The sequence below is a fragment of the Chiloscyllium plagiosum genome, chromosome 20 (genome assembly GCF_004010195.1).
Source record: "Chiloscyllium plagiosum isolate BGI_BamShark_2017 chromosome 20, ASM401019v2, whole genome shotgun sequence".
NCBI lineage: Eukaryota > Metazoa > Chordata > Chondrichthyes > Orectolobiformes > Hemiscylliidae > Chiloscyllium > Chiloscyllium plagiosum.
In genome coordinates this window covers 19,085,153-19,099,869 of record NC_057729.1, presented here as the reverse complement: position 1 = coordinate 19,099,869, position 14,717 = coordinate 19,085,153, and the positions used below count along the sequence as shown (strand labels likewise).

Genomic DNA, 14,717 nt, shown 5'->3' with positions numbered 1-14,717 from the left:
CTTTAAGAAAGCACGTTTAGCCATCGAAGATCATTTTGCTGAAACCATTGCAAGTATGACAAAATATTTTACAACTACCACCTGAACAGTCCATCAGTAAAGCTGTACTGAACAATTGAAAAAAAAAACAATGTCACCCATGGAAATTAAAAGCAGCTATGATCAAAAGCCACAGAGTCTTCTGGGAAAGAATCCTGCCATAAGTAAGTGAACCAGGGTCTGAAACATCACTCTGTAAACACAAGGGCCACAATTTTTCATACAGGCAGTGTGATGGTTTTATAGAATCCCTACAGTGTGGAAACATTGAGCCCAACAAGTCCATATCGACTCTTTGAAAAGCATCCCACACAGACTCACTCCATCCTTATAACCCTGCATTTGCCATGGTTAATCCACCTAGCCTACACACCCCTGAATATTATGGGCAATGCAGCATTGACAATCCACCAAACCTGCATATCTTTGGACTGTGGGAGGAAACCAGAACACCTGGAGGGATCCCATGCAGACATGATTAGGATGTGCAAATTCCACACAGCCAGTCACCTGAGGCTAGAATTGAACCTAGACCTCACAAGTGCTGTGAGGCAGCAGTACTAACCATTGAGTCACCAAGCCTACCCACGCTACCACAATAGCAGCAATGGTATCAATATGATGTATAGGTCAATTTTACAATCTGCATCCTACTATAAAAGCTCTAGCTGCTAGCTCACTCAGAATGGCTCCCCAGTGAAGCCAGCATCAGAAATGTGTATGCGTCTTGCAGGTGCTATTTTGGAGGGGAAGTAGTATATTCAGCCTGGACTCTTGTTCACTTGATTAAGTTTTTAATGGCAGAAATACATGTGCATAGGACCTCTCTTTGGGATGGTGCAGCTGATCATCTGGAATCATATGGAGGCCAACTAATTAGATTTGCAGAGGGGAGATTGGCAGGAAGTCACCAGTCCCTCAATTACCTTGTGGGATCAATGTCCAATTTAAATGTCGCAATCATGCAGAATCAGTCTGGCTATTTGTGAGGCCTAGATATGCAATGAAGGCACCTTCAGATCTGTCACCACCTTTTACCCTCCCTCGATCACCTTTGACATTCCCACTTTAATCTTTGATCCCCACTCCATCACCATTATCTTGACCCATCAACACTTAACCAACTGTCATTTACCTTAGAGTATCCCTTCCAATTCCATCAGTTGGACCCTGCCACACTGTTATTGCCCCCTCTCACACTCAACCTGTCAGTCGTTATCTTCAACTTTCTTCTTTCATTCTTGATCTGTCCTCTGTTTAACTTGATTCACAGGACCTCGCGATTAAGGTCAGATAATGTGCAACAAATAATTTCTCCCTCACTGAACCTGCATGATTCACAGCTGAGTCATGCCTTTACTGACTACCCACCTTTCCCACATAGCATTGAACCATCTAAATCAGAAGTTCCCAGCTTTGATTCACCATCTGTGCTAAACTTGCTGATCTTAACATGGGCAACACTTCTCGTGCTACAATTAACTTCAGTACCCCATTCTAGAGAAGGGTTCCTGATCACCATCCAATGCCCCTTGCTGCACTGCACACGTGCAAATATCAGATAAAGGCATAATTCCACTCAAATGGGATATAATCACTGGTTGATGAGCCAGGTTCATCCTGGTTTCAAGTCTGGTTTCAAGTCTGGTCACTTGGGTGAATTTCCTGAAGTCTAGAAGTGTCAATGCAGAAAATGAAGGCTTTAATAAAAGTTGTACTTGCATCAGAGCTTTGGCCTGAATTTTCATCATGATGAAGTGCGTGTTCCATTCAGCCAAAAAGATGCCTGAAGCTTTATTCCTGCCCCTAAACCTGACACCTGACAATTCAGGGGTGGCGGTGTTGAGAAGCAAGAATGGGTTGTAATTTGTACATCTGAAGGCAATGCACATACTAAAGTGCAGCTGTCTACAATCAGATCCAATGTCCAGAACATGACTTGTGTATTTTAGAACAAATCTGAGAATACATCAAGAGACCACCTCATAATGGGTACTGGGTGATAGACATGGTGAGAAAAGGGAAAAGGATGGTGCATTGGGAAAGGTAGGGTGACATAGATTGACATAAAGTGTATGAGAGGTCATTGGTAGGTATAAGGACGCAACTTGACTTTGAGGAGCCATATGGAATGGGTGGGGTTCAGGAGGTGGCAAGCATTGCATAGATGAGCCATGAGGTCTATGTGAAGGCAGGGGGATGGAATTGAAGTCATTTTTTTGTGTTACTCTTTGTTTTTAAACAGGCTGAGAAAAAGCAAAAACGTAGCCATCTGGGGAATTTTCCCCAAGTTTGGTTTGTAAGGGCAGGAATTCTTCCCCCTCTCTCGGCTTTATTCTGTGTTTCGGAAGTAATGATCTATAAATGTGCCTTTGTTTTCTAACTGCTTGCCAGGCTGCTGAGGGAGGGGTGTGGTACAATGTTTAATGCCTCTAATAATAGTAACCATTACAAATGCAAACTTAGTCATATGGGAATATCTGCCTGCTGTAACAGATATTCTTTCACAGGGTTATGTCATTTATGTCTGCGAAGGTAGTAACTAATAACAAGTAAAGCAGATGTAGTGGCTGTAGATGAGGAGGGCATAGTAATTATAGCAACTGCAATCCAGGATAGTCTGAATAAACTTACGTTGTCCTTTTGAGTTAGAAGCTAAAGTAGACATCAGTTTATGTGGGCTAATAATTATGCCACTTCACAAATCCAACCCCTTTAAATCCAACCGTTAAACATTACTCATAATACACATAACTACTGAAGACCACACCAATACTTTCTCTTTCACTATGGATCTCTTGCTGCCAAAAATAACTTTCTTGTTAAAGAAACCTTTCTTTGTCAGGATTGATTTTTTTCATTCAAAGTAAACCGAAAGTAACATACTAATGTAAAAAAAGATCAGAGGCATGCTATCAACTTCATTTAGTTTTTGACATAGTTGGCCTTACAATGAGATTCAGGTTTTGGCATCACTACTTTACACTTGAAAAACTTCTTTCACAAAATCAAAATGATATGGAGGAATTTTTCCAGAGAGATGTAATAATGATCTGATGAGATGTCGGAATATGACAAGATTTACTTCAAGCAACCTTTCATACTTTGCATCTGCTCTGCTGCTTTTAAATATCTGCAATGAACTGATAAAATCATTGGAACAAAGGTAAAGCCTGTCATACACAAAAGTAATGTTGGTATCTTGCAATTAGAGGTAAATGCAAGAAATTGACCAGTGTTTCCATGCACTGAAAGCTTGCTAGAGTGAAAAGGCAAGTAACTCTGGGGTCACATCATTAGGTTGGATTATAACAAGTCGGCCTGTATTATTTTTGATGAAAAACTAAAACCCATTAGAATGCTATATTGATGCAGATTTGGCTATTAATATTAGGCAATGTGTTGAGATTTATAACAAAACCAACCTCAACACCTTCTCCTGAACAATCCAAACTTCTCAAAGCCTCTCACAACTTTTCAGTTACATGGCATTACTTGCCTTATATTACAAATGTGCAAAAGTACAATGTTAGCTATAATATGCTTGTGGGCATTCTGAAGTCATAAAAGGTGCTATATAAATATGGATTCTTTCATTCTCTCTTTCACTACTTGACTCTTGACTGCCAACCAAAACAAATATCAGGAAAAATAATTCAGATACTTCAATTCATCAGTTTTATAAAAAACAGTTGCAGGAATCCAACCTCAGATTTTACTGTGTGCCTGTCACATCCATTCAGGGGGAAAATTAACTCCAGGCATTTTAAACAGGAAATTCTCGACAACTGTCATTCACATTTCTAGTAGTGGGCAGCAAAAGCTGGCTGTAAAACAAATAGTGAAGCCATGACCTCCTTTATTTAATGAGAAGATTCTTCGCGACGCAGAAGTGCCTTCCATAAAAAGATGACATTGTCGTTATTAATAATATTACTGTGGCTTCAAGCCAGAAGTTCCTATTTGTTCTAAATGCTTAATATTCCTTCATTATACTGATCCACGTTACAGTAAAAAGCAGAAATACCATGTTCATAACAAAATAAAACATAACAGAAAGAAATTTTAAGTGGAAGCCTCACCTTCAGCACTTTTGCTTTCCCCCAAAAGTATTTTTTAAAAAAACATAATTTTTTGACATGCTGTTAATAATTATTGGTTTCAGAATATTGTTTCTGCAGGAAGAAAGTTGAAATTTTCAGTTTTTAACTAAGGACTTACAGAAGACAAGCAAGAGGAGAACACGCCAGGATTCAGAGTGCAACAGTCTGAGGCAACTAAGTATGTATGTCAATTTAGCCCCTTCACATTGACATACACACACAGCAAAGCCTCTAAACTAGTTTGCTGAATGTGATCATCAAATCACACTGGTACCACAACTGTAATAAATCATAATTGATTCATTTGATTTTTAAAGGAGCTGCACTAAAATGGGGAGAGAAAAGTTTCAGGGTCAATTCTGTGTCTATGAGGTTTGTGGATCTCAACTTCTGCACCTCTGAGCAATGGAGGAGGAAAGAAGGTCAGGCAAATGTGTGTCTTCATGGACTTTACTGCAAGTTAGATTAGAAGTTAACATAATGCAATTCACCCTCCTAAATAGCTTGCTGCCACTCAGGGAGCAACGTTTGAAATCAATGGATGATGATAATACGACAGGAGAGTGTAATAACAGCATGCCATCCAATCACATGTGGGTTCCTAAGGACCAGGACTGGGAACCACCAGAGCTATATGAACATTTGGACTTAGAATCAAAACTCAATTTCCATATTTGTATATAATAAAAATTTCAGGAAAGTTAGATGACAGTCAATAATGAGGAGGACTAATTAGTGAAGGACATTAATAAACTTGCAGAATTGACAAATGAAGTTCAACACAGTTGCATGTGAGGTTATATATTTTGATAAGAAGAAGATGAAAGTCATTTATTGTTCAGAAACTGCAGGACTTGGTAGGGTAGACAAACAAAGGAAAACTGCTGTATAAATATACTAACCTGTATCACAGGTTAACAAGATCATAAATAAAAAGCGAACCAAGCCTTTATTTCTTGAGGAATTGAACTGAAAATTTCAAAAGTTATGCTAAAACTCAAGGTCTTTAAAAGCTGTATAAAATTTTGGCTACATCTCACTTCGGCTTGGATTCTTGGGGACTCATGAAGATTCTGTGGAACTTTGAAAACACAGGTGGTATTTGCAAGTGCAAGTCCCACCCTCATTTCTGACAGATCCTTTCTTGCTGGTAGAAAAAAATGAGGGGTGTGTGACTCACAAAAGGGAAACCTGAACTCAGTAGGTAAACTCCATTTTTACTGTAACAAGGATATTAACCCACAACATGGGAATCATTTTTTTAAGAGTAGACCTAAATGCTCCTGAAGGCAGAGAAGAATTTTCATGAAGTGAAGTTAGTTAAAATCCCAGCTCTTAAAAAAATGGATTTAGAAAAAAAAACAGACTGTCTATGTTATTTCCAAGATGTCAAATAAATTCTTGGCTTCCCTCAGCTATAATTATCTCTGCACTGGGGTCCCCAAGTGCAAAGAAGTGTGAAAGCCAAAAGGCCTAAAATGTAACAAATGAACTGGAGGGGGAGTCCCAGAAAACCAACACAAACCTTTTAAACAGTTCACCACCGCATTTGACAGCCCCCGTAATCACCAGGGGGTGGCAGGCCTCATTCTTGCCCAATCCCAACTCTCTATCCTGGAACAAAGATCCCACTTGCAACATTTCCTGGCTAGCAGCACCCACCTTAGGAGAGAAAATCCATGCTTTACAGGGATGCCTGAAGGTCTAGATACGGTATCGTAGGTAGTGCACTTGGAGAAGGTGCAGAGGAAATTTCCAAAGATAGTACCAGTAATAGGTGGGTATGCACATTAGGAAATGATTTGACAAGGTGGACCACTTTTCTCTTGAAAAATAGCTGAGGAGGATCCAAAAGATATCTTTAAAATCCAAAAGATTTTGAGACTATGGATGGGAGAATACTGGAATGGCTCTGCCGAAAGTATGGATTGAATAGCAAGCCTATCCATTGAGTTAGATTAAAATTAACCACATTTCTGTCTAGGCTAATCACTATGGCATGGTATTAGTGAACTGCTCAGGCCTGTAGAATCAAACCTCAGCAATAGCTAGCGCCTGCAGAAGACATGGCAAAAAAGTAAAATAAAGAGTTCAAATCTAAAGTTTGATACAACCAGTTTATAGTCACTGTTTCCTATTGGTAAGTATGTTACTGAAAACTGTTATCAAATTTCCTATCTTATTATACGAACTTAAAATTTCACACATCAGCTAACTCAAGATAAGAATTAAAGCTGAAGATTTAATCAGATGGGCAGTCTCAGGATGTGTTTACTACATTGCAGCTTGTCTCTGGAGAGATATGCTTTGAAACCACTCACAGAAGGCAGTATCCCCCTAGTTTGGTTAACACCCCACAGAGAATAACTCATGTGCAGTGTTAAACCACATTTGCAAACTGTCCAGCTCTCTTAGATCTCCGTGTTAGTTTTTATTCCTATCTGGAGTCAAGTTAAATCAGTGGTATCTGCAAATATTACCACATAATCTGAGCATTTCCATTTTAACAAGCATAATGCTCTTTCCTGGGTACCTTAACTGGAGGTACCATTAGTCATTATAAAAATGGCATTGTCAAATACGTTAATAGCTTCTGGTTTCAGACTAGCGTTGATCCAGAATCAGGTTGTACCCTTTGCCAGTTCAACCACCCCAAATTCGTGTACAACCCTTTAAACCCAAGGCTTTCTACAGATATGTTCCAATCAACCTATTCAGAGAGGTTATTATACAACTCTACAGCAGGTGGAGCTTAAACTCAGACCTTCTAATCCAGAGATAGGGATGTTGCCACTGTGCCACAAGTGTTCTTCAGGACTTTCTATATTAGTGCGTAAGGAAAGCATTCCAGTTCACTAATTAAGGAAAAATGATCACCGACTCTTCCAGTAAATGATCAGGTGTAATATCATGCTCCAATGTACCTACCTTGTCTCTTCAGTCCAAAACCAAAACCTAGTCATTATTTTCTGTCTGCTATACTTAAATCAGCTTTCTTAATTTGAAGAACATGACCTTTGTTGATAGTTACAGAATACAAAATGACAGCAAAAACAATATTGTCTTTTCCAGCTGTTGCCTGTTACCCTGATTGAAAACACTCTTCATACAGCACTACTGTCAAATACAACCAAGTTCTATTCACAAACCAGAGATTTACCAATAGGTGAATGGAAAAAAAATCAGATTGTAAGGAATCTTGCTAATTCACTTCCTAAAAACAACTGTCCCTTTCAGTCATACTAAAGGATATCTTTCTCATAAATATGACCCTAATTTGTTTCAATCTAGTTTTGAAATATGGGTGGTACACTATTAATGGTCTTATCAGACCAGTTTACACAATTATTCAAGGTCAGGTACTATGGCTGAATAAGTAGCATGTCTACTGTAAACAACAAGCTGTGATAGGAACAGAGTCAAATTGCTGGGTGGAATAGACTTGAAAAGCCAGCTGCCACTCATTCAAAGTGCCAACTATTTGGGTTTTTAACATTGACAAGTTAACTTTCAGCATCCAAAACCAGAAATATCGTATTAAAAACAAGAAAGGTAAAGAGGTATGAATTTTCCCGATGACAGACAGCCTCTCTTGTCACTGCAATAAGGTGACGAAGACTGAGAATTGGAAATCACACATTCAAGCACAACACCTAGAATTTTTGTTGGGGGAAGTTAAATTTTGCACATATGCGTTTCATAGAGGTTACACAGCAGCTACCTCGACATGTATCTGCCTTTGGGTACTCCACGTGTGTAAAATGCACCATGTGCAAAATAGACTTGGAGCAACAGGTACAATCAATGTAGATTTTTATGGATAGCCATAAAGGTATGTCTTTGGATATGATCCTGGGACAGTTTTCGGGGACAAACTGCCCTCTGGAAGTTAAAAAAAAGTGTCCTTTTGGAGAGATCAAGGCCGGAATTTGGTAACAAATGGAGAGATTCTCCATCATTGCAAAGGTGATTAAGGGAGGTAAAAAGGCAGAAGTCCAGGCGAATGCCACTTTTGGGGGCCAGGAATGGGGATGGATTTCACATCATGCATGTGCTTTATGTGGAGGCAGCCTGCCCATATAAATCAATAGTTGACTCCGATCATGTCTAATTTTGGTGACCTAAATGTGTGCAACTTAATGTGTGTAGATTAAACCTGGTAGGAGCAGATCTAAACCTTGTGGAGTTCTTTGGTGAGGTGGGTGCCATTTTAGAGAGGCAAGGTACCCTTTTGTATATGGTCCCATGATATATCTAGTGCTGCATGACAGATATCATAAACTTCTATTATTAGAAAGCCTACCGTTTCACAGTTTAGTTGATGGCTCCCTAGTGATTATAGACTTTTTGAAGTGGGACTATGAATTCCAAAGCTTGCTTTTACGAGAGATTGTGTGTTTGAATTGTTTGTCCTTGTAAGAGAATATTTAACTGAAGGGACATAAAAGTAGAGAATGGATTTTTATGAATCAAAGATTCTTTCTTCTAAAAGTATGCAGTTAATGCTTAGAAATTGATTTTCTTTATCTCAGATCTTTGTCTGGGGTTTTCCATGGTGGATAATGCTGATTTGGCATAGTGGGTGGAAGAACAAATGGTAGTATTGGAGGCAGAGGTTAGTATCAGGGTTATTGCGGGACCTTGGGATCTGAGTGGAGGGGAATAGGTTAGTCTGGAGAGTATGAGACCATGGGTGGAGGCATGAAAAGTAAGTGTCAAGCATAAGGACATGTGAAGTGTGAAGGGATATGAGGAGTGAGGGTTTAGATATGGTGCTGAAGACTAATTTTTTGGGTCACTTTCTCACACATCAGGTTTGTGACTCTGCGCTCCTAACTGGGAACAAAAATCAAACCAGAATCTTTTCTCGATCAAGCCAACACTTGACGTGTACAAAATTCCATCACTCAGTTTTAACACCCTCTGCAATAACCAAACAGAATAGAGTTTCCTATTAGACCAAGAGACAATGTGCATTCTGTCCTGGAAACCCAACAATAACTTGTGCCATGAAATGGAAATGCATTTGTCAAAGCCATAGTTTCCAAACTCTAATGAGTGAATGGATGTTTAATCAACTAAACTATAGTGCATAAAAGTAAACTGGTCAGCTTTTAACAACTATCCAGTATTTCCCTCAATTCTACATATTTTTGATTAAGCTTTAGAACATCTCCATTAGTCATTCCGGAGTGGACCTGCCAAAGGACATAACTGAGTAGTGCAGGAAAGAATGTATCAGTATTTCTCAGTCAACTCCACAAAGCATCTTCTGTACTGTGGAGAACAGTTCAGTGCAGATTCTTTGACTCCAAGAGCTGAAGCTACTCCAAGTTGAGCACTCACAACTGGAAGTAGGCAGACAGGAAATGATAGACTACAACTACCGCAACATAGCATAAGATAAACACGATTTGCATTACCTGCTTGATGGAAAAATTATGCTCTAATTTTATTAAAACTGTAACTTAAAGTGATATCTTATAAATTGTTTTCTTAAGCTGTTATAAACTATGAACTGCTCCACAAAGGAGGCAGTAGTAAAACATTTTAAGCCACACTTGTTGTTTTGCTCTTGTATTTTACTTATAATTTAAAAATCAGATAAAAGCAGCAGGAAAGATTTTGCATGTTAGCTGTTGATAGTACAGTTGACAAAATTAAAAAAGGGAAGCAATCTGGATGGAAATTCTACATGACCTTTAATTATGATGAGCAGTTAAGGACAGTGGTATTAATTAGCAATTTACCCTTCTAACAGCAGTATTCTGGAGGATTTTTCATTTAGCAAGTACTTTGAGTGGGTGCATAAGTTATTTTTGAAGCATAAATTAATTCTAGCAAACTCTGGTAAAAAAAAAAGTGCCTGTGATAAATCATGGTAAAGGCAAAGCTCAAACCATTTTCTACACAATTTGGAAGATAGAAATTCAAATAGCATCTCTGTACTTTCTCAGCAAAACAATTGGAGAAACCAAAACCAATTGCATTTTTATACAGTACATTTAACATAGACACAATGTCGCAAAGCATTTCACATAGGTATTAAAACAAAAGTGACCAAAAGCTTGTTGAAATGAATAGGGTTTTTAGGATGGTCTTAAAGCTGAGTTTGAGGTGGAAGATCTGCATAAGTCAAGACCTCAGCAATGTGAAGTCATGGATCTTGGTTCCTCTTTTCATGTTTTGGCAAATATCTTTGATAAAATAAATCTTGTTTTATTTTTATTTTAAATGAAAATTTATATGGAGACCAAATTGGCCAAAAGACTCCAATCTCCTGATCTCACTAATGCCATTCTGTGAAGAGTTTCCAAGTAAGTCATTTCAGCATTACCCATTTACCAATGGCTTTAATGACTTTAATTATTTTCCTTACAGCTTTCATCAAATGTGTAGAGGCATGTTTCTGAAACCTTGACTTTAGTCACTTTAATGATTGTAACAAGGTCAGCCAGCTGGACATCAAAGAATATGAGATCTTTGATCAGGGCTGTTAATCTGGTCCAATCAGGGAGTCCTGGCTGACAGATTTTTTAAAAAAAAACAGGAGTGACAGAGATACTGACACTCCGATAGCTAACACTGAATGAGGCAGTATTAAAGTCAAGGACTGTTCATGTGTAAATAGAGTGTAATGTGGCGATGGGATACAGATCTCTAAGGAGTTATTTCGCTGACCTTACTGTGTTCACTGTTGGGAATGAGAATAAATTAAAACAAAATTCAGCAGTTTGTTTTGGACCAACTGGACCAAACTCACCAAAATTAAACATGAGGAAGTTCCATTTTAATATTTGTGCTACTCTTTCACTTTCAATTTACATATAAATATGTTGCACCAATGCAGCAGAGTGAAAATTCAGAAGAAGTGATACATGATAATAGTCTAAAAAAGTCATTAGCAAAAAATTTGTTTCACTTTATATTTTTGGTGAAGTCACATTTTTCAGGAAAAAATAAGTGATGAAGAATGGAATATTTTTCCCTCTTTTAGCATTTGAGAACTTGCATTGAGCACTCCCAAGTCAGATATTGTACTATTGATAACAATTCTCTCGATTCTAATTTCAGAAATAAATCTCCTTACTGCATCAGACTGAAATTTATTCTTTCCAATTTCCCATTAGTAGTGAAGCATGAAATTGCATAATTATTAATGAATTGATTTATGTATTTGGATGAAACATGGTTATTAACTGATCAAACAACTCAGCAGCTATGTTAACTGTACGAATTGGGACAATCACCCAAATATGTGTACAAATTCATTTAAAATTTTGCAAAACAAAACTGTATCAAGACTGATCGAAGGATCCTTGTGGTCAACAAGGTGGAAGTTTATATTTCATCAAGCACTGCTGTATTCATGTTAAAATATTCTATTTATGAGTATATACTTGAAAACAAACATATTTGTGTAATAATAATATTCTTACACTGCTTTCATGTTGTTCTCTGGAAGAAGTGGAATTTCTAAAACCTTTGTATTTCCACAGATTTTCTCATAGCTGGTGGTTGAGACTGTCTTGCCAGTGATGCGGTGGACTTGATAGAAGGCATGTGGTCTTAGTAGCCGCTCATCTGCGGTTCCAATAAATATGTGCAGGCTTAAAGGCTTATTTTCCATGTAGCCATGGAGCTGGAAAAAGACAAGATATCTTATATGTTGAACTCTCAAGATAAGGCTTATATTAAATCCTTTTAGGATGCTTCACATAAAGGTAAAGATAGGCTACCACAGCCTTCAATTGTAGGTTAATAAACACTCCTGAGTTTGTTACTGCTTTTAAAACAACAGGGGCATTTTTCAATTAGCTTATATAATCTTTATTTAAACACCAGCACAAACAGAATGTGCACACCATGTTCTTGAATGTCATAGCCTCCTTAAATTGCCAATGCGGTGCATTTAACAAAATGCTCTTAAATGCTTCAGTACACATTTTTTATGAATACAGTCACTGCTAAACTTCACAGAATGTTTGAAAGCTGCCACTGCCTTCAGACTAAAGGCATTGAAAATTATTGTCACTCTGAATTCCATTGGTGTCACATGTAAATTGCTTTCAGATACATCCAAAAGCAGACAAAATTCAGAATAATAGTGCCATCAGTCAATGAAACAAACACTTGCAATATCCTTTAAGTTATAGCAAATGTGGGCAAATATTCTGATTTGTTTTTATATGTCATTGCAATTTATTTAGGTAGCTCTTGGGCATGAGGCTCAGATTCAAATTTCAGGAATTCAGCTGCAATCCAGATGGTCAAATCATAATAGGTTATATTTCTGGAGCTACAAATTTTAATTTAGCAGACCTGAAGATATTGAGAAAATACAAAACCAATTTAAGGCTCACCTTCAGAGTATCTGCATTCTGCTGTAATGGACGTTAGGTCAACCTTGCTCATTTTGTGTGCCACGGTTGGAGGATTTGAGCAATAGGGAGAGGCTGAATAGGCTGGGGATGTTTTACCTGGAGCGTTGGAAGCTGAGGGATGACCTTATAGAAGTTTATAAAATCATGAGGGGCATGGATAGGATAAATAGACAAGGTCTTTTCCCTGGGGTGGGGGAGTCCAGAACTAGAGGGCATAGGCGTCGAGTGAAAGAGGGACAATTTAAAAGGGACCTAAGGAGCAACATTTTCACACAGAGGGTGGTGCGTGTATGGGATGAGCTGTCAGAGGAAGTGGTGGAGGCTGGTACAATTACAACATTTAAAAAGCATCTGGATGGGTACATAAATAGGAAGGGTTTAGAGGGATATTGGCCAAATACTGACAAATGCGACTAACTTAATTTAGGATATCTGGTCGGCATGGACGTGTTGGACTGAAAGATCTGTTTCCTTGCTGGGCATGTCTATGACTCTAAGAACATCACAAACGTACAGGCCATTCTGCCCATCACACTTGCATCAATGGATTGTTTCTCAAGTGCCACAACAATCAATCCATTCTATCTCTTGTATACCATATCCTTGAAGCATCTAGTAAACTGTCTTTCAAAATAAGTTAGCAACTTTGTTTAAACAACAATTTGTAGCAAATTCTAATTAATCTCTAAGCAGTCTCTTTTTCCAATTCACCTATTCCTTTTTAACCTATTGTTATAACATCTAAAATACTCAGACTCTGCTATTTATTCAACAGTTGTTCTTTTAATCCTTTCTCATATCTAGGAATATAAAAACAAAGAAGAGCTGGAAGCTATTCAGCCCATTCAGCCTACTCCACTGTTCAATATGATCATGGCTGAACAAATACTTCAATGTCTTTTATTTACACTACCTCCATAATCCTTTATATCATTCATAATCAAAAATGAATTAATATCTGCATTAACTATACTGGAGCTATGGAGACCATAAAAGGACACAGTATTTCACAAGTCTCTATGAGTACCGCACAATTGAAGCAAAATTTCATGACTCCTGTACTTCAGTCCTCCTGCAATAAAGGCTAAAATTTCCTTTGCCTTTTTAATAGCTTACTGCACTTCCATGTTAGTCTTTGGTGGCTGGTTAATAAGGAGACCCATGTCCCTTTGCACATCTTTTCAAATCGTGCACATCTTTTCTTCCTACCAGTGTCGATAACATCACATTTTTCCACCTTATATTCAATCTGCCATGTTCTTGCACAATCACTAAAGCTGTTAAATCCTCCTGAAAATGTTTTACATCTTCCTCATAACACAAAGTCAATAGAGTCATTGAGTTGTACAGCATGGAAACAGGCTCTTTGGTCCAACTCATCATGCTGACCAGTTACCCTAAATACATCTAATCTCATTTGCCAGCATTTGTTCCATTTGCCCCTAAACACTGAGAACAAGAACTGCTGGAGATCACAGCACATCAGACAGCATCCATGGAGAGAGAGCAAGCTAACGTTTCGAGTCTAGGTGACTCTTCATCAGAGTTGAAGTGAAATGTGGCAGGGAGAACATTAATGCAATAGTTGGGGTTGGGGTGTGAGGGTGGAGAGGTGTGGAGTGCTGGTGGAGAAAAGATGTTGATAGTTGAGATTAAGTGATCAGAATGTGAGAATGGCAGGAACATTAGCTTGCTCTCTCTCAATGGATGCTGACCTGCCATGATCTCCAGCATTTCTTGTTTTCAGTAAAGATGGCTGTAATTTGCTCCTTCTAAACTCTTCCTATCTGCACACTCATCCAGATCTAATTGTACCAGCCTCCACCACTTCCTCTGGTAGCTCATTCCATTCACACACCACCCTCTGTGTGAAAATGTTGCCCCTTAGGTCCCTTTTTATATCTTTCGCCTCTCACCTTAAACCTATGCCCTCTCCAGGGGAACCACCCCAGGGGAAAGACTTTGCCTATTAACCCTATCCATGCCTCATGATTCTATAAACCTCTATAATGACACCCCTCAGTCTCTGATGCTCCAGGGATACCAACCCCAACCTATTCAACCTCTCCCTATAGCTCAAACCCTCCAACTCTGACAACATTCTTATAAATCTTTTCTGAACCCTTTCAAGTTTCACTACATCTTTCCTACAGCAGGGAGACCAGAATTGCACACAATATTCCAGAAGTGT

At 38.4% G+C, this 14,717-nt stretch overlaps 1 protein-coding gene across 2 annotated transcripts in view; it reads right to left on the bottom strand.

Moving 5' to 3' along the window:
• The window catches only part of nfatc2a (nuclear factor of activated T cells 2a), a 141,282-nt gene that overhangs the window by 96,974 nt on the left and 29,591 nt on the right, over nt 1-14,717 (bottom strand). For both annotated transcript variants that reach the window (XM_043710246.1, XM_043710247.1), the window contains exon 4: nt 11,582-11,784. In XM_043710246.1, coding sequence (XP_043566181.1) covers nt 11,582-11,784 — 203 coding nt within the window. The remainder of the gene's footprint in view (nt 1-11,581; nt 11,785-14,717) is intronic.